Raw genomic sequence first — 27,995 nt, 5'->3', positions numbered from 1 at the left:
GTTGAGAACCCCAGCCCCGGGGGGTGCAGCCCCTCCTCTAACCTAGAAGCTCCCACCCCAGGAGACACACAAGAACAAGAGACTACCAGAGCCCTGGGACTGGGGAGCGTCCGCCGCAGGGATGAGAGAAGCGCCATGGCAGAAGTAGGCACCCAGGCCCCCTGTATGACATGCTGACAGCAGCCAGGCCTTCGGGTCTCTAGTCTTGAGCTGAAACTCATGCAGAGAAGACTGTTCTTTTCTGTTAAGGGAATAGCTGGTGGAGGTGGAGGTGTGGGGGGGAGGACAGAGGTACTGAAAGCTAGAAGGACATCTCACACTAACGTCCTCAGAAGGTGGCAGTGAGGGACATTGTCAGCTGAGGTGACTGGGACTGCATTCCTTCATGATATCTTGACTTAATGAATGGAGATTTCAAACCTCAATTGTGTAAGACCCAGAAGAGCACGAAGGGGAAAACTAAGTGTAAAAGCCCACTGCTGTGTAGGGTATCCACTTTTGTCCCCTGATAGTTTTCCTTAATTTTGAGCAGCTACATGATGTGACACATCTGGTTTAACCAGTCCCCTGAATGTTTGGATATTGTAACACTGGGGTGGACATCCTGCATCAGATTTCAGCAGAGATTCACACATGGTGTAAACCTGGAGTGTCAGGGTGTCTCAGTCACAAGTAGAAGGTTCCACAGAAAGCTCTCCTACTCAGATGCACCTTCTCCACAAATTCTCCCAATTTTAAGATGCATTTCTAATAGTGGGTTTCTAGAATACTGACAGATGTCATAGCAGTACAGACACTCAACTCCTACGGTGCTTTTTTCCTACCGTAGAGAAGTGGCCTGCTAGCCAATGGGCAGAGAACAAAGGAGCACCTGATACAAGGCAGGCCAGAGGGTACCAAGGAAGGGTGTTAGCTGAAGATCTTTGCAGATGTGATCTTTAATCCTTGAGGATTTGGGGAAATGGGAAAGGTGCCAGAAGACAGATGACCAGGCCTTCAAAAGAAAAAGGTGAACCCCCATCCCTTGCAAGCTTCTGAGGCGGCCTGTTGAGTGCAGGGTGCTCAAGTGTCTGGGAGAGAACACGCAGCTCTCGGGGGGACCCCAGCGACAGATGTGGCCCTCATTGTACTGAGGCTCTGGTCACAGAGACCCTGTGGGGTTGCCTGGGCCTGCGGTGGGTGTCGAGCCCCTCACCATCCTGCAGGCGGAAGGCTGTGGCCCTAGAGCAGTCTCACAGCACGTCCTCTGGACTTGTTCCCCAGCAAATCCTAGACATTAAACCCCTTAATGAGAAGCAGGACAGTGCTGGGGAGGGGGCCCTGCCAGCATACTCTCTGCCTGCATGACCTCCCCGGTCCTTCTCTGAGCCTCAGCGGCCCTGGTCCATAAAATGGGGTTTCTAGGGTTTCCGTGAGAGGCTGGGGACTGTGGTCGGCACAGCCCCCCGCACATGGGAGCCCTAGAGTTAACCGCACAGTGCCTGTTCCACGTTTTGGAGGTGGCATGACTTCTGCCCGGTGAATGGGTCACCTCCCGAGACTCTGCCCTGCGTGGACTCTGCAGGCCGCATGTCCTCTGAGTAGTCCTGGCCCAGAGCCAAGTATGGCAGCTGAACTGCAGCTCCTCCTCTCTTCCTGTTCTCTCCCTGCCCCTCCCCCTGCCCAGGCAGCACAGAAAGCTGATTGTAAGCAAATTCCTGGCCTAGTACTGGGCAGAAATGGCTGCAAGTGGCCGAGGACTCAGCTGGGGCATAGGTGCCTCTTCTTGCCCTGCTTGGAGAGGAGCTCATTGGGAAGCCAGAGGACGCCTAAAGCCTGAGTACGATGCCGTGGTGATAGGAGCAGGTAACCAGAGTGTGCTGGAGCTGAGGGGCAGGAAGGCGGCCCTGCTCAGAGCCCGGGGGGTGGGGGAGTGGAGTTGGGGTTGCACTCCCAAGCCCCACCCCTCCCTCTCCTCTGTCCACAGGATGGCCAGGGTTTGGGCCAGAACAGAGTCAGGGGGCGGGGCGGGGGTGGAGCCCACTTAGTCTGCGAGCAGGCACCAAGGTTGTGGGGCTGGCTCTGCCATCAACTTGCTGTGTGGTCTGGGGCAGACTCTTGCCCTCTCTGGGCTTTGGTGTTCCCTTCTAGAATGGCCAGAGAAGAATAGGTGAGCGCAGGGGTTTCCATGTGTCTCCTGCAAAATTAGCCCCTTGGCACCACATTCTTAGAAAGCGTATGGTACACAAGGATTGGAAAGAAAGAGCCTTGGGATAACAGACCCATGAAATCCAGTCATACCAAGTGCCCTGGCTTCTGGTCGCCACCACTTCGCCAGTAAGACCATGTATCCCCCAAGGAAACTGGATGGTTCTATAAAGGGGGGTTAGGGAAAAATAGAAATGAGTCTCATGTCTGCAGAGACTAACGGCCCCTGCTGTCTTTCTTGCGCATCTGCTGCACTCCGCTGACCCGCAGGCTACAGAGTGTCTGATTCTGACACGTGACTGTGTAAGGGCGTGGGGCTGGGAGAAGGTTACCTTTGCTCAGATCCTTCCATTCACACTCCCTAGGGGCATCTTCTGGCATTCTCTCCCACTGGGCTTAGACAGACAATGGCAGGATTGAAAGAAGACGTTCGTTACACAGTTTTAAAGCTGCATCCTGTTCTGACATCTCTTCATTTTTGTATGTTCTAAGAGCAGTCATGGCCAGTTAATGTTTTTAACGGTCGCCTCTCCAGGGAAAAATGTGTGCAAATATATATACATAAGTTCAGAATAAATACTGAAGTGAAAGAAGCATAGCACACGATTTTACAAATAAGATACGCAATACTCTAAATTCCAGGTGGCCAACTGGCCGTCCCCAAATTTCTGGGATTTTTGCTACACTTAGCAACCTTCTGGTTCCTACTGACAAATAAGTCTAGTGTCCAAGGGAATGTTTGAGTAGAAGTAGTAGAAGTAGGGAATGTTCGCTTCAAAGAGTAGAAGCGAAGCAAAGCAACAAAGGTACATCTGAACTTCACTTGTTCCATGACGGGAGAGACTTCGCTCAAACAGATCATGTTTTTCCCCTTCTGGGAGAATACTTTCTTAATTCTTTGTGCTTTTTCATGATGAACAGCCAGGGACACAGCACATGGTTGGGTTTCATCTGCATTGTTAGCGTTTTCTCCGTTGCTTTCATAACTCTAACCATCAACAAAGCAATACATGGAGCCACGATATGTAATGTTCACTGACTTTCATGGTGCAAATACTCCCACCATGGCCACCTTCAAGTTACCACGGTGACGCGGTTGCATGTGAATTTGGAAAAGAGTCGCAGCAGCCCACTGTGACACTGTGACACAGTGCAGCCTGCTGACGGCTGCTCAGAGGTAAAAAACCACAAGAGCATAGGTAATTGTGACACATAGTAATATGATGTGGGAAGTTGACAAGTTTTGAGTATGTATGACCTTTGTTTATAATTTATTTCACCATAAGTTTATATAATTTAAATTGTAGCAATGGCTGTGTTTGACAACTGTCACAAACCTCCTGGCTGGGGGGAAACCAGCTGTAGACCTAACTGGGTGCAGTAAATGGCACTGCGCCCCCCCCCCCAGCTCCCTTTCTGCACTTGGTGACAGCACACCCCTGCTGCCTTCTGGCAGGGACAGTTGACTCCAGGTCACCAGATGCCAGGGTGAATAGCCCACATGTGTGTGAGTCTCAGGTGTGAGTTTTTGCTTGACATTGTTTAATTGCTACACATAAAGGGAAGCCCCGTTTAAGGGCATTTGGGGACCAAGTAAGGAACAGAGTGGCCATCTTCCGAGAGAAGGGTTATCTCTGCTCCCTGAGGTCACACCCCTACCTGGGAGCCACCTTGAAGATGACCCTGATTAGTCACTTGACTAAATATGCCTAAGAGTGACCCAGGGAGCTTGTTAAAATGCAGTTCCTGGGCCTTGCCCCTGGTGATTAGGATTCAGTGGAAGTCAGCACATCTGACCAGAATTTGGAGTGGGCCCGACGCGGGCGGCTGCAGGCCACATTTGAAAGTCCGAGTCCAGAGCAGCTTCCCTCACGAGCCCCATGTGCCTGGCTATCTATGGATCCCTGGAGTCAGGCCGGAGGTTATCAGAGCCTGTAGCTTAAGACCCCCTCACAGGGGAAGGAGAGGTCACCAGAAGCCACAGGAGGGCCCAGGCAGGACTGGGGATGGACTAGTGGAGGAAAGAGGGTCCTGGGCTGATGGAATCTTGACCTTTGTCATTTGAGGTCTGTTTGTGCACCTGTGGGCTAACGCGTGATGACTGAACTGGACCGAGTTGCCTGGAAGCTTTTATTCAGTTTCTGAGATTTATGATCAGCACTACTCAAGAGACAAATAGCTACCATTTATTGTGGGCCTGCCCAGGGTCAGGTGCTTTACATATATTATTGGTTTTTCTCCCTCCAACACTGCAAGAAGCCCAAAGCTCATGGCAGGTCAGAGTGACTCTCTGAGGGCCATGTTCTGTAAATAGCAGAAACCAGGTTGAGCCCAGGACAGTCTGCCTTTAATTTGATGTATATATTAGAGAGCAGGACTTTTCAAACTGCAGGTTGCAACCCATTCATTGAATCCCATCCAGCATATTTTTTAAACCTTATTAAGAAACTTTTCAAAATATATAAAAACAGTAGGTTAACTCATCTTTCCAAATGAAATATAATCAAATGGATCTTCACATGCTTATCACGTGGATGAGTTGATACTGTTCATGAAGCTTTTGTCTGTTAAATACATTTCTAGGTGGGTTGTGTACCAAGTCACGGTGTAAAACGCACTTCCTCCTGTGGCTCATGGTCAAAGGGAGTTGAAAAGCTCTGTTTTAGAGATTCCTTTAATGGAAGAGAAGTTGGCTCAATGACTTCTCAAATTCTGGGAGTCTCTGTGTGGAAAATGTAAAACAAAATCAGCTCAGCCATGAAGAAATCCATCATGTGGGTCATTGCTGCCTCCTATTTATGGATGTTTGTCAAATTAATGGCTGAACGTTTTATTTGAGTGAACGCCGGGTTCAGGTTGGTGCTCAGAGAACATAGTCTTCTACTGACATCCCTGAAGACTCAGAGTGACCTTCTGTCACCAAGGAGGAATGTGTGCCAAGTGTTCCAGACAAGGCCTGTCCCCACTACTTGAAAACAACCAGGGCCTGTTCTCTGCCCGACAAGGGATTCTTCATCAGCAGCTCCGCGTTATCCTGAGAGTGAGGGAAGAAGAGGCCCTCCCACCCCACCCGCTGTGCTTGGCTCTGATGGCCACATCAGAATGACCTGGGGGCTTGTGAGAAATCCGTCCCAGGGCCCCGCCTTCACCCTGCTGAGCTGACTCTGGGGAGGGGTTCTCGGGTGGTCCTGAAGCTTCTCGAAACAGGAGAAGCACTTGCTACCAGGGGGGCCTGGTGTGCAACATGGGATCCCAAGTCAAGTTTAGGGCTCCTAACCCAGGGGCAGCCCTCCTAAGATCTTTGGAAAGAAATTTAAACATGTAAAATAGCAAAGTTCACCCAATCAGCTGGCACTCCTTAAGCTGTCTGTGTTCAGTTACTTCATTTTGAACTGTTCCCATCTTACCCCAGGAATGTCGGTGGTTGACAAAGACAAAGTCATGTGACTAAAGCCTTCCGGGGCACTACAGTGAACCACGCCTGGGGAGAACAAGCCATATTGGACAGCAGCTGTCCACATGCCCAGCACGCACCTGGACGGCCGGTGATTCCACACCTGACAAGGAGGGCTTGTCTGCCTAGCAGCATACCAGCCACGCTCCCCTTCTGTCCCTGCCACGGAAACCGTGACTCTCCCTCACCAGTCACTTGCTCATCCCCAGGTGCTGGGAAGCCCAGCAATGCGAGGCTTCATGAGATAGCTTTTGTCTGATGACTGTGGATTTCTCCTCACCCATCACTCCAGCGTGGAGCCACTGGCCAGGCCAGGGTGACGGGACATTTTTCGAGCCAGGACAAAAACCAGGGTTTTCTGACTCCCCACAGACCAGGTGTTTTATGGCATCAAGCTAGATGCTGTTGCAACATCCAACTCTCTGCTACCTCCCCAGGATCTTCACGAGCATGGGGACAGGGATGGGTGACCACGTTCCTCAGGTATATGTCTGTCTGCTTGCTGACCACTGCTGTTCTCCTCCTCTTTCCCTTGTCTCATTGCAGGACACAATGGGCTGGTGGCTGTGAGTACCTCCCCCTCTGCCCCACTTCATGACCCCTGGACATGAGGTTGTCGCCGGAATGTGAGGAAGCAGGCAGGGTGTGGGCCACAGGAGACATGGGGAGGCAGGCTAGCCTCCTCTCCAGGGCACTGATCGGTGGCTGTCAAATGGATTTCCTTGGTAGTTAAGGAGAGTATCAGAGGCTCTCTTTCCTCTCCTCTCCATAACATATGTGCATTTCCCCCATGACTTTGGGAGAGTCAGGGAGCTTTCAGAAACAAGATGATGAAGAGGTGGGAGCATATGTAACTGACATAGGCTGGGAGACATGTCAGAGCCTGGGGAGCTGAGGCCTGGTGGGTGGGGCCCTCTGACTACAGATGAGGGGGCGGTCCTTGTGTATATAGTCCCTGTGCTGCACGGCTGGGTCTCCGCCATGTGTCACCCTGAAGTACCCAGCAGCCACACAGCCCCAGGTATACCCTGGAGACAGCGAGGAAGCCAGGCTAGCAGAGGAGGCAGGGCCCTGCCACAACACCACTGGCTTCTAGGTCCAAAGCTGAGCCAGGTCAGGGCTATCCTGAGGCTGTGCTTCTCAAACGCTGGTCCCTGTACCCCCAGAAAGCTAAAGTGTGTGCTAGAGGTGTTCACAAGACAAGCACGGTACCTCCTCCTGAAGCAGAGGCTGCTCTAGAATATCCATACAGGAGGACTTCGCAATGCTGGGGAGAGGGGGCCGTGAGACTTGCGTGAAATCTTAATCTTTTTCCCTGACATATTAGTTTTACTTGAACATTTTACAGGGAGTGCTATGTAACTCAACTGATCAGTAATTTAAAACATTGATTTTATGTTAATATGAACACAGGCTCATCCCTCAGCTCTGCCACTTTCTATCTGTGAAGGTCAAGGCAAGTCATTTAGGCTCTCTCAACCACGGTAAAAGAATAAAAATGCCCAGTCTCAGAGTTGCCATAAAGCCAGCAAGTGACGTGCCTTAAGGACCAGCCACACAAAGCCTCACAGATGGGGACTCTTGTTATTGGAGGTTCCCAGCCCAAGGGAGGTTGGTGTCAGTGCCCTCAAGCCGAAGACCCACCCAGACGCAGCCCTGCCATTCAGGGAGTTGGGTGATGACTGGCTTCGGAGGATGGGGGGGTGCAGCTCAGGAGAAGGGGGTTAAGAAGAGCCTATTCTAGGATATGAACTCTGGTTGGATGATCTGGGGGGCAAAAGAGGGGTTTGCTCTAGACTGGATACTGTCAGAGCAGGAATGCCCCTGCGACTAGCATCTCGATAAATCTTATCTATGGGGAGAGGGACCAGTAGGAGGAGAGGATAACTGGTAAGGAAGCAGCAACCACTAATTTTGGCCAAGAGAGGAGGCGGTGTTGGGTATCTTGTGGGTGACCCAGAGCCCTTGTTTTATGTTTGTACTCAGACAAAATTGTGAGATGGGCTTGTTCTGTCCCATTTATCATGGTCTCAGTCTGAGGTTGTCATTCTGTGAGGCTGCTCAAGTGTGATGGGAGAGTATGGTTTACGGCCAAGGGCCAGGCAGCTTCCCAATGCCAGAGTGGCTTTTTTTCTTCCACACTGAGATGTGTCAGGAGTATAGATCCTGAGTCCAGACCATCTGGGTTCAATTCCCAACACCTCTACTCTGTGAGCCTGAGGCAAGCTACCTCCTTGGGCCTCAGTTTCCTCATCTGTGAAATGGGGAGAATCATAGCGCCCGCCCCTAGGGTTGTGAGGTGGATTAAATGGGGTGATGCACTCACAGGGTCTGGCACAGAGTCATTGCCAAGTAAACTTTTAAAAACAAGCTTTCTGAGTTACACCGTTTCTGTTGTTATCTTGGCAGGGATGGTAGTGGGAGGACCAGCACTGCAAGTCTGTAGACTCAGGTCCAGTTCAGTTTAACAGATACTTATTGATTTCCCACTAAGTGCTAGGAAAAATTAATAAAATCCCTGCAATATTTGTCCCCTCGCCCCCCAAATAAAGCTGTGCTATAACTGTAGCTTCCTCTCTTGGGCACATGCTGTGTGTCAGGGATCAGTGCGTGAAGCAGGCCAAGGGGGTGTTACCATCATCAGGCCCGTGTTTGCACTGGAGGAAACAGGCCAGATGGATTAGGTGCTGAGGCCGATCCAGCAGAAAGAGGAAGTAGAGCTTGGCGGTCTAGCTTGGTGCTCACTGGGCAAGCTCACGCGCTGCCTCTGTGCTTCTGAGGAGGCACGAGGCTTACCCTCACCTAGAGGAGATGGACACCCTGAGCGGGCCTGGGCAGGGTACAATGTGACTTCCCAGAGCCACCCAGGCCATGCAGGAGGGAAGGTCACCTTCAGCTGAGACATGGAGGGGCAGGACCAGTCATGTTGCATCTTGCAAGACATCTGGGAAAGTGCGAATTTACGGAGGAAGCAAGGGGAATGGCATCCCCAGAGGCGGGAACAGCATGAGCCTAGGGTTAGCACGCTGGCCCTGTAGCGAGGACCCTGAGCTGGCAGGTGGGCCCCAGCGATGAAGGGAAGACCCTGTGTACCCCCCAGGCGGCGTACCTGCAGAGACTGGGGGTGAACACGGCAGTCTTCGAGAGACGCCCAGTGATTGGAGGTGCAGCTGTCACCGAGGAGATCATCCCAGGTGAGCCCTGAGAGGTGGTGTGGGGGTGGCAGAGGGTGACCAGTGGTGACCACCGGTGACTGTCTTTATCGGATTCCATTTCAGGGTTTAAGTTCTCCCGAGCATCCTACCTTCTCAGCCTGCTGAGGCCACAGATTTACACCGACCTGGAGCTGAAGGTAGAACTGCCCCCCGCCGCGCCCCTCCCCCCACCCCCCCACCCCCAGTTCTACCCATGGCCTGACGGTGGGGGAGGGGCAGTTCCAGCTTCCCCACCTGGGGTGAAGCCTCCCTATTTTGCACCCACATGGTTCCCTGCACCTGGGGTCTCTCTTCTATCCAAGGGTTTGTCTACCCACATGCTCTCTTTGGTGCATTCCCGCAGATGGGTTTTGTCTAGCCTACCCAGTGCCTTAAAAATGGGAAATTTCACATAAAACTTGGACATCTTTTGAAGAACAAGCCTTGTCAACACCAGGCCCATGTTCCTGCATGCAACACTGGCTGGTGCCTTGCACGGGACTGGGGTTCCAGCTCTGCCCGGCCCCATCACCTCCTGGCATGTCACCTGGCCCTCACTGGGTACCTGCCTGAACCCCTGGGCCTCTGACAAGAGCTCGATTTCTTCCCTCATTAATCTTTAGATCCTGTTACCATTCTCAGTCTCTTGAGCAGGAAGTTGGACCCCAGGGATTTTCAGTTCCTCTGGCTCCTGGGCTGCTTTGAGGGGTCCTGAGAACACTGACTGGCCCTTAGATGACTCCTTTTAGTCAGCTTAACCTTGGGCCACAGGCTGACCCAGCTCTGCCCCTGTCCTGGCAGATCACTGCCTCTTTTGTAAACTCGGTCCCCGCATTTCTGGAGCCCACTTAGCTTCTCCCTGCTTGTGCCTGGGTCACCACTACTCAGGGAAAAGGATCCTGTGTATCATCCATACAAGAAGCTGTGAGCACTTTAGCATCAACTTTGCTCTAAATTGAAAGTTTGAAATTAATAAGATCTTCAACCACTGTTGCCTACTTAGAGAGAGAAATCATGGCCAACCAGGCAGGACCGGATAAAATCTAGCCAAGGCCTGGGAAAGGGTCTCTGGTCCGCAGTCCACACCAGATTAGTGCTGAAGGCAACCTGCAAATGCACGCATTATACGTAGTGGCAGATGTGGCTGCGGATGGGGGCTGTGGGTAGACCCTCCTTTTGAAAAATGTAACTTCTGAAAACCCAGGATGACAGAATGGAAATTTCCACAAGTGTTCTCTTTATAGAAGTTACTCATTTGAAAATGTTTTCTGTCATAGGGTTCCTTTAATTAGAAACTCCCAAGCGAATTGAGTGTATGACTTGACCCCTAACCTTAGGCTGCATTAATAGGAGCGTGGTGCCCAAATCATGGGACAGAACAGTCCTGCTTCGTGATGCACAGAATTAATCCCGGGCGGAGCCTGGAGCACCTTATTGAACAGGACACTGGCAACCTGGAAGGTGTCTACAACAGGGCAACTGAAGTCGTTCTAGGAATGTCCTCTTTCCAGACAACAATAAAGAACAGTTTAATTACCAGTGTCACAACCTGGGCTACAAGCTCTAATGCTCTATCAATTGGGCTGCACCTGTGAGACAAGAATTGTTTTAGTGTTCCCGTTTTATGACGAGGGAACCGAGGTGCTGGGAGGTTAAGTTCACACACTGGGAGATGACAGAATTTGCATCAGGTCTACCTGCCTCCTGCTCCCTGTTCTTGAGGTCCAATGTGCCGCCACAGGCATCCTGATAGCGACCCTGCACTTTACAGTTTGCAATGGACAAGGTCACAGGCAGGAGCTCTCCAGGTGGGGCCTGGGCAGAGGACAGGGCTGAGCTTACACACCCTGGGACCTAACAGTTTTGAATCCCTGCTTGATGGTTTTATCAGCTGCCTCCCAGCGCCCCGTCTTTCTCATCTGTAAGGTGGGGTGTAGGTGATAGTACCTACATGGTGAGGCTATTGTGGTGGTTTTAATAGGTTCGCTCATCATTAGTGCAGTGCCTGGGGCATGGTTAGTACTCAATAATTGTCAGCTAGCACTATAACTCCCATGTAGCAGCTGAGAAAACTGAGGCCGCAGAAAGATAAGGCAGCCGACCCGGGGACCCGGGCCAGCCACTGCCTATCAGACCTGGCCACTACAGGCCTGTCCCCGGTTAGACTAAGCCCTCACCTAAAGTGTGAGGCTAGCCTTTCGTGCCACTGCGTCTCTTCCATCCTTGAGCCAGAGGGTGGTTTACCCCACCCACTCGGGGCCTCAATGGGGCCTGCGTTCTGGATCTTAGTTTCCCCAGCTGTCAACAAGAATATCAGATTGGATCACCTCCCGGGTCTATCCACTATCCTGGTTTGCTTTGATAGCCACCCCACATTAAGCAGTGGAATCCAGGCTGGGAGGGCAGAGTTCTGCCCTGGGGGTCTTTTCTCCCTCATCAGCCAGGGGCTGCCTTATCCTGCTCTTCCTGGGCCAGCCTTGACCTCATTCAAGTGGCAACCCCTTGTCCTCCCTCCCCTCCCTCTCTGTTCTTCCGGGTCTCAACCAGATCAGTGTGCTCCCACTTTGCTCCCTGGAAACCTGATGCAAGGCTCTCAAACTTCCAGGTCTGTCAGAACAATGTGGGAAACTGATGGAACCCTGGGGGACCTTGATTTGAGGGCTGATTCTGCAGGACTATGCTGGGGCCCGGGAACCACACCCTTTGGATCTCCCTTACCTCTGGTCCCTCATATACACCTTGCCCCTTCCTAGCGATTTCCACCCGGGGTGCTATGCATGCTGAGAACACTTGTGGGGAAATCAGAAGAAGGGCTTTGTTTTTATAAGAGAAATGCACGATCTGAACCAATCTGATGGTGATTCAACATCCCTCTTCTGATTCTGACACCACATAATTAAAGCCATCAAGAATGGCAAAGGTTCAATTGATGAGAAAGTCCTGAGTCAGACAAAAGAAAAAAAAATCATATTCAATTAGTTCTACTTGAAATAACTCTTGGGTCCCTTATCTGGGGTGGGTTATTGATTCATTCATTCAGTAAATGTTTCTGAGCCCCTTCCCTGTGTCCCGCACTGGGAGAAGCCCTTGGGGACACTGTGGTGAATGGGGGCAGCAAGGCTTCTGCCTTAGGAAGGGAACTTCAAGTAGAGGTAGGTGTTGCCTAAAGAAAGGAAAACAAGACAATATGGTAGTGAAGGACTAGAAGTCCAGCCTGGACTGGCAACCAGGAAAACTTCCCTGAGGAGGTGACATTTGAACTGACATGCGGATGCTAAGAAGTCACCAGCCTTGTCGTCACCTGAGCAGAGAATGTTCCAGTCAGAGGGAAGTAGAGGTGGACAGGCCCAAGGCAGAAGAAAGTAGACTGTGATGGCAGAGGGGCAGCTGAGGGTGTGGGAGAGGGGGTCCGGATCAGTTGACATAGGGCCTTGTAGGCTGTGAAGGAGGGACTGCATTTTATTCTGAGTGCCATGGGCAGAAGAAGTGGAGGGATGGAGTTTATGACTTCATGAAAGGTCAGTCCACCTGCTGGGTGGTGTGGAATGTGGTAGAAGCGGCTGTGGTCTCAAGGAGATGGGTGAGGCGGTGGCTGTGGTAGTTCACAAGATGGTGGCTTGGGCTGAGGGGCAGTGGAGATGGAGAGAAGTAGACAACTTCTGGAGACTCGGCCAGTGAGACTTGGTGACTGTTGGGATGAGGGGAAAGGAAAAGGAGAAACTAAGGATACTTCCTGGGTGAGAAAGAGTTTTCTAACCTGAGAGAAACCAACCTGAAATTTTCTGCAGCTTGGATCAAATACATTTCCCCATGTTGGTGTTAGAAAGGACTCTGGAGGTCTTCCAGCCCAAACCCCTACCAAACCTTTGGACTCACCTCCACAGAATGCTCTCCCCATGGCGATCCCACCATCTGGAATATCTCTGGCTTAAGGAAATGTCAGCTGTAATTGTTGGAGAAGGCTTTTTTGGTTTCCTTGTGTTTTCCAGAACTTCTACTCAGATCTTGTTTCTGTCTCTGGACATGTACCTGGTCTGCAACATGGCATTCAATATTATTCAGTCAACAGAATACGTATTGATTGCACTATATCTAGGTGCTAAGGATATAGCACTGAGAAAAGAAACTATGCCCTTGAGCTCATAGAGCTGACATTCCACTTGGGGGAGACTGGGTAACTAAGTATGCAGTTAGCCAGGGGGCAGTAAGTGCTTCAAAGACAAATAAAGCAAGACAAGGGGGCAGAAAGTGCTGGGTTGGTAAGGGAGGCCTTGCTGCTCAGGTGACATGTGAACAGAGAGTCAGAATGGAGAGGGAGCTGGCCAAGGATCTGGGAAAGAAGTCTCTAGGTGCCGAATTCATCAGGTTAAACACATTAAATACGTACAGCTTTTGGTATGTCACTCATACCTCAATAAAGTGGTTTCAGAAAAAAAAGAAGTCTTTAGTTGGAATAGTAAGTCTTATTTGTGGGGCCAGCTCAGGCCCCTTGTGTTTTATCTGTACCTCCATTGAAGAAGTAGATGTGCTCTTGGAAAGTTCTGTTTGCCAGTCAAATATTTGTAAGTCAAATCATATTTTAAATGCATCAAGGGAACTTCCATTTAAAGTGACCCTGGAGTAAATGAGTCTGCAAAGTAAATAAAATTTTTTGATGTGAATAATTTATCTACCTCGTAAGTATGGATTTTCACATAACCATTGCTTTATTGTGTCTTTCTAAATTTTAATTATTTATTTCTGAAGTGGGGGCAGTTATAGACTAGTGCTGAGAGTCAGAGCTTTGGAGTCACAGAGATGTGGTTTTGAAACCCAGATCCACCTCCCAAGGTGACCTTGGACAAGTTATGTCACTGCCCTGTGCCTCTGTTGTTGTATTCGTAAAATGAGGACAATGTACTTAGAGTTGTTGTGAGGTGATCATTGTAAACCTTAGTACAGTCCTTGGCACAGGGTAGCTTGGTGTGGTGTGGTATAGTGTGGTGTGGGATGGTGTGGTGTAGTGTGGCATGGTGTGGTATGACATGTTGTGGTATGGCGTGGCCTGCCAAAGAGTGCCTGGGCAAGCACGCTTTTTATGCACTTCCATTAGAAAATGTAAGAACCAGTGCCACGTGCCTCGGGGAACTGTTTGCAGATACCTAAATTGTTGCAAACCCAATCAGAGAAGGGTCAAGGGCAGAGGCCACAGATCCCTTAAAATGTTGCTTTGCTATGTGTGTCCTGCAGAAACACGGGCTGAGGCTTCATCTTCGGAACCCCTACTCCTTCACCCCAATGCTGGAAGAGGGCACAGGGAACGAGGTCCCCAGGTCCCTTCTTCTGGGCACAGACATGGCGGAAAACCAGAAGCAGATTGCCCAGTTCTCGCGGAGAGACGCGCAGGTAGGGAAAGGGACTGGCAACGGGTCTCCTCCTCCCTTGCCAGCCTGGAGGTGGCTCCTGAAAGGAATTGGGCCTGGTCGGAGTCATCCTAGAGCATGTCATACAAAGGCCACGAGGGCTGGGACAGGCCACCCCACCTGCCCTAGGAGGGCTCCGGTCTGTGGTAGCCTCTGTTCCGAGCACTTCAGAGAGAAGGGAATGGAAGACAGTGATTAAGGCCGGTGGAGACCGGAGACCCTCAAACTATGAGGCCACTGTTCAGGTGGTCTCTGCTGGCTGAATTTCAAAAGGGAAGTACACCGGTATGTACTTCTACTATGGTGCCTTCCATCTTTCCTGCTTACAACTAGAACTCCAGGTGGTTATCAATATTAAAGTCCATGAAAGCCAAAAAAGAGGAATGAAGGGAGGATCAGAGACAATTATGGATAGAATGAATTGGATCAGGAATTTAGGACAAGAGATTTGTAATATTCATTCGATCTGGCATTAATCCCCAGGCAGCCCAAGGCAAGAAATTGTCCAGGATGGCGTGCCGGTCTGCCGGAAGGAAGGACATAGGTCTGATGGAGAATGCATAGCTTTCCCTTGGGATTGCATTATAAGGAATTTGTTGGGTACCTTCATGTATATGAGTCATTGAATAATCTTTTTTTTTTAATGTTTGTTTATTGTTGAGAGAGAGAGGAGGGGAGGGGCAGAGAGAGAGGGAGAGACAGAATCCGAAGCAGGCTCCAGGCTCTGATCTGTGAACACAGATCCCAATGCAGGGCTCGAACTCACAAACGGTGAGATCATGACCTGAGCTGAGGTCAGATGCTTAACTGACTAAGCCACCCAGGTGCCCCTTGAGTCATTGAATAATCTTATGGGCCTGGTGTGACTGGTGTTGCAGATATAGATTCTTTAAATGGACATAGTTTTGTACCAAGCCTAGACACAAGCTGAGGCATAGTATTAACTCATGTCTCAGTGAGGACAGTAAGGAGAACCTAGGTTAATACAATCCATGTGTGTTGCTTTTTGTACTCTATTGTTGAGTAAAACCAAGAGAACGGCAGACACACAGAATCTCTCTTCAGCCAGTGGTTTCTAAGCCTGGCCGATGAGCAGAATCACCTGGGGAGCTTGCTTTTTCAAAGTGCTTCTCTTTTGTGCAGCGGGTTGGGGACGCCTGCCTCCACCCTCTCCTCTAAACCCTGACCATCTCAGATGCACCAGAGAGGATTCAGGACAAGGCCACGTCCCAGGCCTATAGGACAGTGGCTGAGGCCTTGCGTGCTAGTGACCACAGGAACAGGAGGCAGAGGCCACATCCCGGGGTGGAAAGTAAGGAAACCGAATTCCGGTTTTATCTTTTCATGTTGTCACATTAAAGGCCTACTGTAGAGAAGGCTGCTAAGGTCATTTTTATCAAGACTTCTCAAATGTACTTCCACACAGAACTTTTCCTTCTGTAACCTTATTAAAATTCCATGGATATATTCATGAGTATAGATGAACCAAAAAATTAAAAGGTGAGGGCTGAGGATTGAGACAGGGCCCTGGTGGCAGAGGCCTTCATCCCAGCTCCTGTCACCCCACCCAGTGAAGGAAGGGTGGGTGTCCTAACCACTCTGTTGAAATGGATTCTGAAAAAAAAGAGAAAGAAATGGACTCGGCTCGGGGGGGGCTTGTGGGGCGATGGGGAGTAGGCTTCTATTTCTGCATAGGACAAGAGGATGGAGGGGATTTGCAGGCCAGGAAACAATAGTCATCATGCTGGAATACAGGGGAAGGGATCTTTCTTTTACCAGTAATACACGGGAAGACAGGACTGAGAAGAGAAACTTTAAAGTGGTTTCACGGTTTATCACAGAAACCACATCCTAGGATACTTGCCAGTTTTCTGTGGCTGACAACTGGTCTTGGCCAGCATAACTCCTTGTCCCTGCCACCACCCTACTGGCTCATGTACTGCTCAGGATTTCTCCGACCTCCCCTAGCGCTGACATCAGCTCACAGACCCAGAACTGGGAGTAATTGCCTGAGGAGTCACGGAGGCCTGGCTAGGAGCAGCAGGCCACATGGGGGCGGCATGGAGGGCAGAGCGGTGGGGCAATGTCCTTGTGGGATTCTAAGCAATGGGGCCTTGACTCAGGGCTCTCTGTTCCAGGCCTTCCCCAAATATGAGGCATTCATGAATCGGTTGGCATTAGCCATAGACCCTCTGCTGGATGCAGCGCCGGTGGACGCAGAGGCCTTCCAGAAGGGTTCCCTGCTGCAAAGGCTCAAGTCGCTCTCCACCCTCAAACCCCTGCTGCAGGCAGGTAAGTCCAAAGTGCAGGCATCTGGGTATGATGAGTGACCTTTGGGGACTCGAGCCCATTTTCCTGATGATTGGACCAAAGCCTGAACCTTCTTCAGCCTGCCACCTGCCACCAATTAATAGGGGCTCCGAGTACTCTGGGGAGAAGGTTTTCGCCCAGGCCACCCTAGAAACAGAGCCTGAGAAAAGGCTTATATGCAAATAGTTCGTTTTGAAGGGTGACCCCAAGGAAAGGAGCAGTGAAACTGGAAAGATTTCCAGCGGGAGACGCTGCAGAATTGCATGGACAAAGTGTGTGGATTCAGGGAGGAGTGAAGGACCGATCAGAGCCAGTAGAATCTGTCACAAATGCCAGAAGTAGACACTGCCTCTCAGATGACCAGTCCAAGAAGCTTCATGTGACAAAATGTATTAAGCAAGTACTGTGTGCCAGACACTAAGCTAGGCACTGGGGCTACAACAGCTAAAGATCACGATCCGTGTCCTCAGAGCCCTCCTGCTCCGTGAGCCTCCGGCATAGTGTGAATCAGCCTGAGAGCAATGGCCTGGCCAAGCTGGCTGCCTCCCAGGGTATGGGCCTCACAGAGTTCGAAGTAAGGGAATAAGGTACAAGTTAACATTTTTCCAAAAATAATTCTAACAGCTAAAATGTATTAAGTGCCTATGAACTTGCAAATGCTTTACATATGTCACTCAGTCCTCACAGTAGCTCCTGGGATATGAAATATTACTCCCATTTTACAGATAAAGAGGTAGGAGCAGAGATATCACGGATTGGACTGACTCTTTCTTGCCTATCTCAGCCTATGTGTTATGGGTCTTCTCTTTTAGGTCGCATGCTGGGAGCCCAGCTGCCCCAGTATTACCAGGTCCTCACAGCTCCAATTACAAAGGTGAGGGGCTCCCCAGCCTCAGGCTGGACCCCACATTGAGGGGGACTGTCCTCCCCAGGTCCCTATGCCCTTCTCCCTGACATTTTGCTGTCCTAGGTGCTGGATCAGTGGTTTGAGTCCGAGCCTCTAAAAGCCACTCTGGCAACGGATGCTGTGATCGGAGCCATGACAAGTCCCCACACTCCGGGGAGTGGGTGAGTGTGGGGTGTGGTGGTGAGGGGTGCAGCGAGAGCAGAGTGAATCCCCCACAAGTGCTAACAGCTGCTATTACCGCTCACCAAACTCTCTGGGTGAGCTGGGCACGAAGCCAAGCTCCCATCTAACCCTCAGAGCAACATCTGAGAGCCATGGCTCAGAGAAGGGGCAGGTCTTGCCTGAAGTCACACAGCTAGTGGTTGCAGAACTGATTTCCAGCCCACGTTGTCTGACCCTCCAAAATCCTCCTTCTTAGCCACTACTCCTTACTGTTTCAGAGAGAAAAGCCTCTCTCCCACTGTTATATCTCAACATGAACAACTTCCCACTCTCCTCCTCCTCCCCCACTTCCTCCTTTTCTCTGTCTCTCCCTTTCACTCCTTCTTCTCTGTCTCTCCTCTTTTTATCTCTTCTCCTCCCACAAAGTCCCATTAGCCCTCCCCCACACACACAAAGTTCCTTTCCCTGGGTTCCAAGACACACACGCGCGTGCGCGCGCGCGCGCACACACACACACACACACACACACACCTTGGTGAGGGTGGAACGCTATAGGTGGGGGCTGTGTTGACAGCCTGATCCAAGAGGGGGCAGGCAGACACAGTGAAGTCTGTACCTATGGGATGAGTTAATGGCCACTTGTAGGAGCAGGAACGGAGGGTGTGTGGGGTGTGTGTGTGTGTGTGTGTGTTTGTATGTGTGCGTGTGCGTGTGCGTGTATGTGTCTTGGGATAGAGGATACTGCCAAGTGTTGGGCCATTTCTGGTGTATCACAAGATGCAGTTAGAAGCTGTCAACGTGGCTTTTCTCTCAAAAGATGAGAACCACCCTTGGAAGTGGTTTTTCAACACACATTAAGCCAGCTCTGAACTCCCCAGGGCCATGGAAGAAGGCAGTTGGCAGCGGTTGCCATACTTTGGCCAACTCTGTGATCCACCAGCCAATTTGGATGTTCCAGCTGGTGCCTTCTGTCCTTTTCTCTGTAGGTCTCCAGGAGGCCTAGCTACTGCCCAGTTTATGAAGTGTGCCTTTAAGTAATTTGTTTCTTCATTAATTCTTTCAGTCAATATTGATGGAGCACTTCCCTGTGCCAGGACCTGGGGCCAGGTAGTGAATGGAGCTGAAATCCTAATAGGAGAGGTAGACACAGAGCAGATGATGATACCAGAGTTCTGTGAGGGTTAGGATGGGGGTAAAGCAGGGAAACAATGCTGTCCAGGGTCAGAGAAGGTCTCCAGGAGGAAGGCATGTTTAATCTGAGACTCTCAGGACAGGAGGAATTAGGTAAACAAACACGAGGGAGGAAGGGGCCTTGAAGCTGCCAGAACAGCATGTGCAGACACTGGGGGCTGAGCACAGATGATGCGGGGGTTTGCTTTGGCAGGAGTGCGGACTGCAACAGGGAGCATGGTGAGGGAGGAGCCTGGAGCCCTGGAGGTCATTTTCAGAGACTGGCAATGACCCTGAGAGCAACACCAAGCCAGTGAAGGCATCAAAGGAGAGAAGTGACAGGACTCAGCTAGGTTTTGAGATTGGGCTCCAAGCCTGCAGGAAAGAAAGGGTGGGAGAAAGTGGTCCAACTAGAAGAATATCAGTGCAGCAGTTTAGGGATGAGAGGAGAGGCCTTGATCAGGGAAGAGGCCTCAGGGAGCAAGAACTGGAAAGTTCTTTGGGAGGCAGGGTTGATGGCACCTGATGGCATGGAGGCAGTGCCCATTCAAAGGTTGTTGGGAAAGGCAGCACAGGGGGAGGGAGAGGCTAATGGCACCAGAAAGAGAGGTCTATTTGCATCTAAGCTCTGGCATTAAATCCCAGTGGTCTGTCCTCAGGTATGTGCTGCTACATCACGTGATGGGGGGCCTGGAGGGGATGCAAGGGGCCTGGGGCTATGTCCAGGGTGGCATGGGTGCCCTCTCTGATGCCATCACCAGCTCAGCCACTGCACATGGAGCAAGTGTCTTCACTGAAAAGGTGAATGTCCCCCTACCCCTTACCCTGATTATTTGCAAGGATCTCAGTATAGAACCAAATGTCAAATTCAGAAGGTCCCTCCTTTAACTGAGGCACAACGTGGGGCTTGGAATCAAGGGGCTGAATTTATGTAGCCTGTTAATGGCTGGGCAGCTGTCAACCAGGCCCCCGTTCTTTGGACCACCCCCTTTGAATTCTCTGGCCCCTAACCCCGTTTGGGCTGAGCCTTTCCATTAGAGTGAGTGGGCTAAGTCTTCACCACTTTGCTGCAGAGCTCAGCAGGGTGGCTTCAGGCTGAGGAAGCGGCAGTGCCCCAGAGCAGCACAGACAATGGAAACCCTCCAAGATCCAACTGTATTTTTCTTCCTGGGGGGTTTCTGGGGCCTCACTCTGGTGGGCTCTAGGCAGTGGCCAAAGTGCAGGTGAGCAGCGAAGGGCACGTCCAAGGAGTGGTGCTGCAAGATGGCTCGGAGGTGAGAAGTAAGGTGGTGCTGTCCAACGCATCTCCACAGGTCACCTTCCTGAAGCTGACACCACAGGTGAGGCCTGAGGGTGGAGGCAAGATGTCCACCAACATGGGGGGTGTTGGTCAAGGGAGCCAGGACTGCATGAGGACGGGAGATGTAAGTGCCAGGTATCTGCACTGGGGGAAGCCATCTCTTCCTTACCCAACAGGCAGGTAGCAAACAGGGAAGAAGCCTCATGGGTGGGAAGGAAGGTCCGAAGGAATGAGATGACCTAGGCCATGCAGCTGGCGATTGGCAGAGCCGGAGCTAGAACCCGGGTCTGACTTTTAATCCAGAGTTACCCTACTACCCTGATTCCCCCTCTAGCCAATGCTAATTCCAGCATCTGTGTCAATTATCTATGGCCATATGGATGCTCAGCTTGTGGGCATATATTAAGAATACTGATTTAGCACACAGAACTAGAGAATTCAGTTGAACTTGGCTGAGTTCAGCCGATCTGGGCTTGCTCATGCACCTTCCATCAGCTGTGGGTCAACTAGTGGGTCCTGTTCATCTTGGCTGGCTTCGCTCATGTGCCCAGGTTGGCTGGCTGGGGCTAATCCAGGACGATTTCCGCTGGAATGACCAGGTTGACTAGCTCTGCTCCATGTGTCCTTCATCCTCCAATGTAAGTCCAGGCATGTTCTCAGGGCCTGCAGAGGACAAAAGTGAGCAAACTCATTCATGCAGGTGCTTTTCAGGCTTCTGTTTGCATCCTACTTCCTAACATGAACTTGTCACAAGCGCAGAATCACAGTGGGAGGATGTTACAGAGGTGTGTGCATCTAGGGAGGGGTGAGGATTGGGGGAAATTTTTGCAATTGATCACACCTTCCCTGTCACCAGAAGGTGATAATATGATAATATGTATATGAGGTCCCAACCATTCTTGGGACTACCTGGGCGGGGGGGACAAGATACCACTTTTTCTGAGTAATTCCACTAAGAAAATTCAACAAACATCTGTTCAAAAGCATCTTGTCAAGACAATTCTGAAATAACCAAGATTTACAAGAGCTTGGAGACCAGAGGAGAAAAGGGGCCTGTAGCCCACTGGCCGTATCCAAAGCAGGAGCTGGTGTGGGCCATATACATTGCTCTGGCAGAGCTCAAAGGAAGAAGTGGTTAGTGTTAAGCTGGAGGGGATCCAGGCTGACTTCACAGAGGAGGTGCTTTGGCTGAGCTCTGAAGGATGGAGAGGATTTCTGGCAGTAGAGGTTGAGGTTCCATCCTGAGCAAAGGAAGAAGGCAGCCCCTTGGGGCCTCAGCCATCCCCAGGCGTTTTCATGGAACCTTCTTCCAGGAATGGCTTCCTGAGGAGTTCGTGGACAGGATCTCCCGACTAGACACCCAGTCACCTGTTACCAAGATCAATGGTAAGAGGCACAGCAGACTGCAGAGCTGTCTCTTCTGACATTACCTGAGTGAGAAATTTCCAAGTCTGGGAAGAACTGGCCTACATCATCACCTCTATTCTCTGCCCTCCAGCCTGCCCCCTAGTTTGAAGGTGAAACACTCTTTCATACTCTTTCTTTCCAGTCCATCACTTGGGTGAGCAGGGTGATGGGTAGAAAAGGAGGATCCTGGGGTCTGAGGACATGGGCTTTTGGGCCCTCATCCTCCTCTTTGGTCCATCAGTGGCTGTCGACAGGCTGCCTGACTTCCTGGCAGCCCCCAATGCTCCCGGGGGCCAGCCACTGCCCCATCACCAGTGCTCCATCCACCTGAACTGTGAAGACACCCTCCTCCTCCACCGGGCCTTTGAAGATGCCATGGATGGCCTGCCTTCCCACAGGTGGGTGGCCGCTGGGCTTTGATGTCCCCTGTTACAATCTTACACACATGGGCCAGGTGAGGGGTGGGTGAGGGGTCTGTCTACACATGGCAAGGATTGCCTCTTCCTCCTGGTGTTAAACATTCACAGTGTCTCAGAATCTGCCTAAACCCATACTTAAGTCCAAGGATAGGAAGTACATCTAGACAAGAAGCCTGTGGGCCAGGGCAAGTAAGGAGTAAAGAGTAGGACATGGTTCAGCCAAGTGTCACGTATTAGCAGGAGAGCAAAGGACTGCAGAGAAAACAGCACTGGCCTTGGAGAAGAATTGCAGAAAATGCTTTCTGGGAGAGAAGGGGTTTCTCTGATTTGGCAGCCCCATCAATGGGCACACACTCACCCGATTCCCCTGCTCCATATTCTCTTGTCTCTGATAAGAGGCTTTCATAGAAAACTTCTAAAAAGCATTTCCTACCTCCCATCCCAGCTGTCTCTCCATCCTTCTGGGAACAGGCAGGGACCTTACAGGAGCAAGTGGCTCTCCATACTGTCAACTTCCACCAAAGCCTGTTGAAAACCTTTTCTGGGCGGGACGCTATTGAGTACAGGTTGGGGGAATTGGAGGTCAGGCAGGGGCATGACGCAGAGCTTATCGTAAGGCAGGCACATAAATATTATAGCGTGAGGGAAAGAGGACAAGTGCCCTGAGAGAAGGGTAAAAGGCAATGCCCCTTTATTCACTCATAAATATTTTGGAGCCCCTACTCTGTAACAGGCTTAGTCCCAGAACCTGGGCCCAGAGCAGCAAGCAAAGTCAACATGGCCTCTGCCCTCAGGTCACTGACCTTCTGTTGTGGAAGACAAGACAATCAACAAACATGCACTGATAATAAGGAGAAAAATAGGTCAGAGGAAGGGAGGATTTGCTAGCCTTTATAAAAGGTCAGGAAAGAAAGGCATCTCTGATAGCATGGCACCAGAGACCCAAAGAATTGAGAATAAAAATCTTATCAATATCTGAGGGAAAACACCCAGGTAGAGGGCAAGTCAGGTGCAAAGGCCCTGGGGCAGGAATGGAGTGGTGTGTTGCAGGCACAGGGATGTGACCAGAGAGGCCAGAGGAAGAGAACCTGGGAGTGAAGGGAGGAGGGGGGGGGGGGGGGCAGGGTGGTCCCAGAGCTACGGCTGCTGTATCCTGCTGGGCCCTGGAAGCTACTCCTGGCTTTTACTCCAGGAAAGTTTGTGCAGAGCCTAACCTACATTTTGGAAAGACCCCTCTGGCCACTGTTTGGAGAAAAAAAGGCATCTGTTGCAATTGGTTACTATTACAGAATCCAAGAGACAGAGGACTGTGGCCCAGACCAGGGTAGGGGTGGTGGAAGTGACAAGAAGTAGCCAGATAGGGGTACCTGAGTGGCTCAGTCGGTTAAGTGTCCAACTTCAGCTCAGGTCATGATCTCATGGTTCGTGAGTTTGAGCCCTGCATCGGGCTCTGTGCTGACAGCTCAGAGCCTGGAGCCTGGTTTGGATTCTGTGTCTCCCTCTTTCTCTGCCCCTCCCCCACTCATGCTCTGTCTCTCTCTCAAAAATTAATAAAACATTAAAAAAAATTTTTAAAAACAACAACAGCAAAAGAAGTAGCCAGATACTGGGTATTTGAAGGTGAAGCTGGCAGCAGCTGCTGTTGGACAAAAGTCAGGTGTGAGCAAGAAAGAGGAGCCACTAAAAGATGGTGTTTGTCTTTACGAAGAAGGGGAATCTGGTGTGTCTGGCTGGGGAGGAGCAGGCTTTAGGCATTCAGGTTTGGACAGGTTACTCTGGAGCTGCCTACTGGACATCCAGGTTCAGAAGACACATTGTAAATGAGGGATGCAGGGAAAAGGCCATTTCACGTGGCCTGAGGGTGGTCAGATGTGGAGATTAGAGGGAAAACGTGCCCCAAGGAGACGGGGCATTGTTAGCAGGGGAGGGGGTGGAAAACCGCTCAGGGTTCTGTCTGCTGGCCGTAGCCCGGACGCTCTGATTTCCCCAGCCTGCTCAGGGAAAGGTGACCGGGGATGAAGTCTGGCTACCTGAGCACCTGCTGCCCTAGGCCTGGCCCCTTCCCTCATTTGTTTGTGCTGCCCGCTGGGCCCTGGAGACCTGAGAGGCCTGGCAGAGCCCAGGCTGTAGTGGAGGAAGGTGGGGACAGGCACCCATTGGGGAGGGAGGCTAAAGGGGACCAGAGGCCCTGGGGTGGGGGGTGGGGAGGCTGGTGAGGGACTGGGAGCTCCTCTGGAGCATTCGGGACTGTTCTGGGGGACACGGAGCCCGTGCAGGCAAGCAACCACCACAGCCGCAAAGAGACAGCGACCTTGGCACCAGGTTACCCCGGGCCTTCCTTCGTCATGTCCCTGGCACCTCAGAGAAGCTCCCAGCCCTTCCTTCAGGGCAGCTGCTGTTCTTTGCCCCTGACACTCTCTCCTCCCCCGTGTGGCAGGCCTATGATTGAGCTCTGCATCCCTTCCTCGCTGGACCCTACCCTGGCTCCCCCCGGCTGCCATGTTGTCTCGCTCTTCACACAGTACACTCCCTACACGCTGGCTGGAGGCAAGGTGTGGGATGAGCAGGAGAGAAACGCTTATGCAGACAAAGGTAAAGAGGGCCAGACCGTCCTGTCTCCAGAGTGACCGGTGGCCGTGCAGCCCCAATGGACCCCTCTCCTATCTGCACATTCAGGATTAACAATGCCAGGTCCTACCCCAAAGGGAGAGAAGAACCCAAGGGAACCCAAGTCAACACAAGGAGTGCCTGCTAGGGTCCGGCACTGGGCTAAGAAAGCCTGAAAGACACGATTCCTGACCTTAACGTTACTCACAGTCCAGTCGGGATTTGGGGGGATGAATAGAGAAACCAGTCTTACAATACAACTTAGTCTGTGAGTCGAAGAAGGAAGGTATGTGCCAGAGAGATAAGGAAGAGACATTTGAGCTGGGTTTTAAAGGAAGAATGGGAGTTGGCCAGGCAGCAATGGGCATTCCAAGCGAAGAAACAACTTGAGCAGAGCAAGGAGGTGAAGAAAGCTTTGCATATACATGGGAGACAAGTAACTTTGTGTTTAGGGCTGGGGTGAGCAGGTGGGAAAGTGGGGTGGACCCAGAGGCCTTTGTAATGAATTATTTACTTGCCCATGGACTGTTTATGTATTTTTTGCTTATTGAGATATAATTTGCATATGATAAAAATAGACCCATTTTAAGTGTGTAGTTTAATGAATTTTCATACATTTGCCAAGTTGTACAATCATGGCGTCTCCTCTTCTTCCTGCTCACACCATCTCGTTTCTCTGCTGTTCTGTAATCAGTGTTTGACTGCATCGAGGCCTACGCCCCTGGCTTCAAGGGCTCCGTGGTGGGCAGGGACATCCTCACACCGCCTGATCTGGAGAGAATTTTTGGGCTTCCTGGAGGGGTGAGTATAAGGCATCCCTCATCACGTTCTTCTCCCTGCACCCCCACTCCCTGGGCTGCCCACTTGGTTTTATCTTGTCTCTCCATACCCAGCCCGTATCGAGAAGGGAGGACAGTGCAGAGACCACGGTGGAGAGGGGACAGAGAAGTGGTCAGACCTAGGGAGTGGGGAGGAGTAAGATCAGACAGGAGAGGCAGTGCCTGCTGAGAAGGTCACCAGGATGTCCCCTGTCTGGGCATCCATGGCCACCTCTCCCATCTGGCTTTCTTCAGAGGGAGCTCCCCTCTTAAGGTAGCAGGTCCTTGGACTTCCCTCTCTGATTTAACAAAGCCTTGTTGAGACTGGAGGCAAAGGGACTAGTTAGGAGGCCAGGTCCATATTGCAGCCACCAGCTTCACGTGGCTCTTCGTGGTTTCAGTGGGTGAGGCCAAACTGAGGCGGGCTGTAGACATAAAACACCCACCAGCCTGCAAAGGCTTAGGACAAAAAAAAAAATGGAACACATCTCATTAATAATATTTGTATTGGTCACATGTTGAAGTGATAATGTTTTGGCTCTGTTAGGTCAAATAAAATATATTATTGACATTCATTTCACCATTTTCTTTTTAAACTTTAATGTGGCTCCTAGAAAATAAAAATTGCATATGTGGCTCATGTTATGTTTTTATTGGACAGCGCTGGTCCAGATCTAGAGTGCAGGAGGCCAGACGGTGGAAAGGGAACAGAGTGGATGGATATGGGAGGCATAGGGCAGGCTGAACTGAGAAGTCTCAGTATAATGTGGTCAGGGTGGAGGTGACGTGAAGGGTCCACCTGGAGGCCCAGGCGGGGAAGGTGATGTCGCCCACCGAGGTGGGGAAGGTGGAAGAGAGCAGACTTGGGGGGTAGGGGAGGAGGAGCCCAGCTTGGGACATGCTGACGTGGTTAGCTGGAGGGACGTCCAGCAGGTGTGATCTTCTTGTCCAGACCCGCCCTGCGAGTCTGACCTTCCCCTTCCCCTTGCTCCTCCTGCCCCCATACCTTCCCAGCTGCTCGGACCCCAGCCAGGGGAGCAGGACCAAGCCTGAGTACCCTGTCCCTGTCTGCCATCCACTGTGACTCTGCTGGGGCTTGGACCCCTGGGACCCAGGCTCAGGTGGGTGTCGGCCAAGGAAACATGAGCCGGCTGCCAAAATAGGTCAAATCCTCCATTTTTCAAACAGACTGAGGAGGATTTGTAGTCCTCGGCAAACACTTAACATCTCCCTCTTCTTTCCCTCTCACACTCTGAAGGTGCTCCTCACCTTTCTTTCCTCCTGAAAAATGCCTCCGGAAAACTCCATCCCCAGCCCAAGGACATGCAACTGTCCTCTCTCTCCCCTCCCCTTTCCAAGAAAACATGCCGGAAGGAAAAGAACCTTCCTTGGAGAAGGGGAGGGGAAGAAACCTGCAAAGGCCGGAAAGACCATAACACTCCTATGTCAACAACTGTGGCCCTGCCTCCCGCAGAACATATTCCACTGTGCCATGACCCTGGACCAGCTCTACTTCGCCCGCCCCGTGCCCCTGCACTCCAGCTACCGCTGTCCTCTCCGGGGCCTGTATCTCTGTGGCAGCGGTGCCCACCCTGGTGAGTGACGTGGGCCCTCTTCCCTTGTGCGGGCTGTGGGGGCTGGCTGGACGGCAGAAGCTTGCTGACGGGGGAGAAGGGGGGCAAGGAGAGATGGAGGGGAGCAAGGAACTCCCATGAGAACAGGCCATCCCCCATATTGGGGATTCTCAGTGCACAGGAAACAGGTAGGAGGAGGGGACTCTGCCAGCTGGCCACACCCTCGGGGTAGCTCCCACCTCCTCCAAACGAGGTTTAAAAATTTGCCCCAGAGGCAGCTCTCCAAATGCCAGCTCTGGTTGTGGAAGACCCGTGTCCCTGAATTCCCCCTCCAGATGTCAGACCAGTGGGAATTGGTAACATTACGTTTCTTAATTTAAAAATTCTTGCCTGCGTCCATTCCAAGCCTCGCTGACCTTGCCAGGGCTGCCATCCCCTGTGGACACGCCCCAGAGAGGTCTGAGCTTCCACCCCTTGCCCCTTGAACCTTTAGTCTGACGCTTTAGTTTCACGCCCGGAGGGTCTCCATCCAGCGCGTTGGCTTTCCAGACTGAGGGGGCAGGTGCTTGGACTGTGCACTGGGCCCCCTGCCCAGAGCTCTGAGCAGGAAGCCTGGAGGCGAGCCCAGAATCTGTCTTAATAGTCGTCCCAGTTCTGATGCTCACGTCCCCAGCACCGCCCTGCAGGTGCCCATGCTCTGCTTCCTTGCTGGCTTCCCCACGAGCTCTGGCCCCACCTGCTCCCTGGGGACGGTCGTGAGCACCACTTAGGTTCACGGGAGACTCCCTTCCAGGAGGAGGCGTCATGGGAGCCGCGGGACGCAATGCAGCCCATGTCGTCTTCAGAGACCTCAAGAGCATGTGACCCTGAACCGACTCTGACCCAGGACAAAGAATCCACCCTTGAGATTTTAAGTCCCCATTGGGTCAGTTTCCCAGGATATGGCAGTATGGCAGACAAGCCCTCATGCTCAAGGCACTATTTTAGGAGAAACGTACAGGTTACATTTGATACTTGTTAACCTGGTACCCATGTCTTCATGAGTGAACCAGTTTTGTGTTATTAAAAACAATGTTTTAGATAA

General features: G+C 51.5%; 1 protein-coding gene across 12 annotated transcripts; it reads left to right on the top strand.

Moving 5' to 3' along the window:
- The first annotated feature begins 5 nt into the window (after nt 1–5).
- PYROXD2 (pyridine nucleotide-disulphide oxidoreductase domain 2) lies at nt 6–27,995 on the top strand. 12 transcript variants are annotated; one of them, XR_006701635.1, is made up of 17 exons: nt 6–1,845; nt 6,188–6,207; nt 8,742–8,835; nt 8,920–8,993; nt 14,065–14,220; nt 16,376–16,529; nt 17,360–17,421; nt 17,518–17,615; nt 19,446–19,587; nt 19,992–20,126; nt 21,400–21,472; nt 21,636–21,647; nt 21,735–21,891; nt 24,350–24,504; nt 25,214–25,320; nt 26,352–26,458; nt 26,812–26,927. XR_006701635.1 is itself a non-coding variant. In XM_045438519.1 (17 exons), the coding sequence occupies exons 1-17, from the start codon at nt 985–987 to the stop codon at nt 27,790–27,792; spliced, it is 1,788 nt and encodes a 595-aa protein (XP_045294475.1). In that variant the 5' UTR covers nt 6–984; the 3' UTR covers nt 27,793–27,995. The 12 variants fall into 12 exon arrangements, 9 of the variants coding, with proteins under 9 accessions (XP_045294475.1, XP_045294476.1, XP_045294472.1 ...); XR_006701634.1 differs by lacking the exon at nt 26,812–26,927 and adding an exon at nt 26,596–26,711; XM_045438519.1 differs by lacking the exon at nt 26,352–26,458 and adding an exon at nt 27,705–27,995 and having other exon boundaries at nt 6–1,009; nt 26,697–26,932.

The sequence above is a fragment of the Leopardus geoffroyi genome, chromosome D2 (genome assembly GCF_018350155.1).
Source record: "Leopardus geoffroyi isolate Oge1 chromosome D2, O.geoffroyi_Oge1_pat1.0, whole genome shotgun sequence".
Lineage (NCBI taxonomy): Eukaryota > Metazoa > Chordata > Mammalia > Carnivora > Felidae > Leopardus > Leopardus geoffroyi.
Note: the sequence above shows the minus strand (reverse complement) of the source record. Positions and strands in the feature narration are given on the sequence as shown.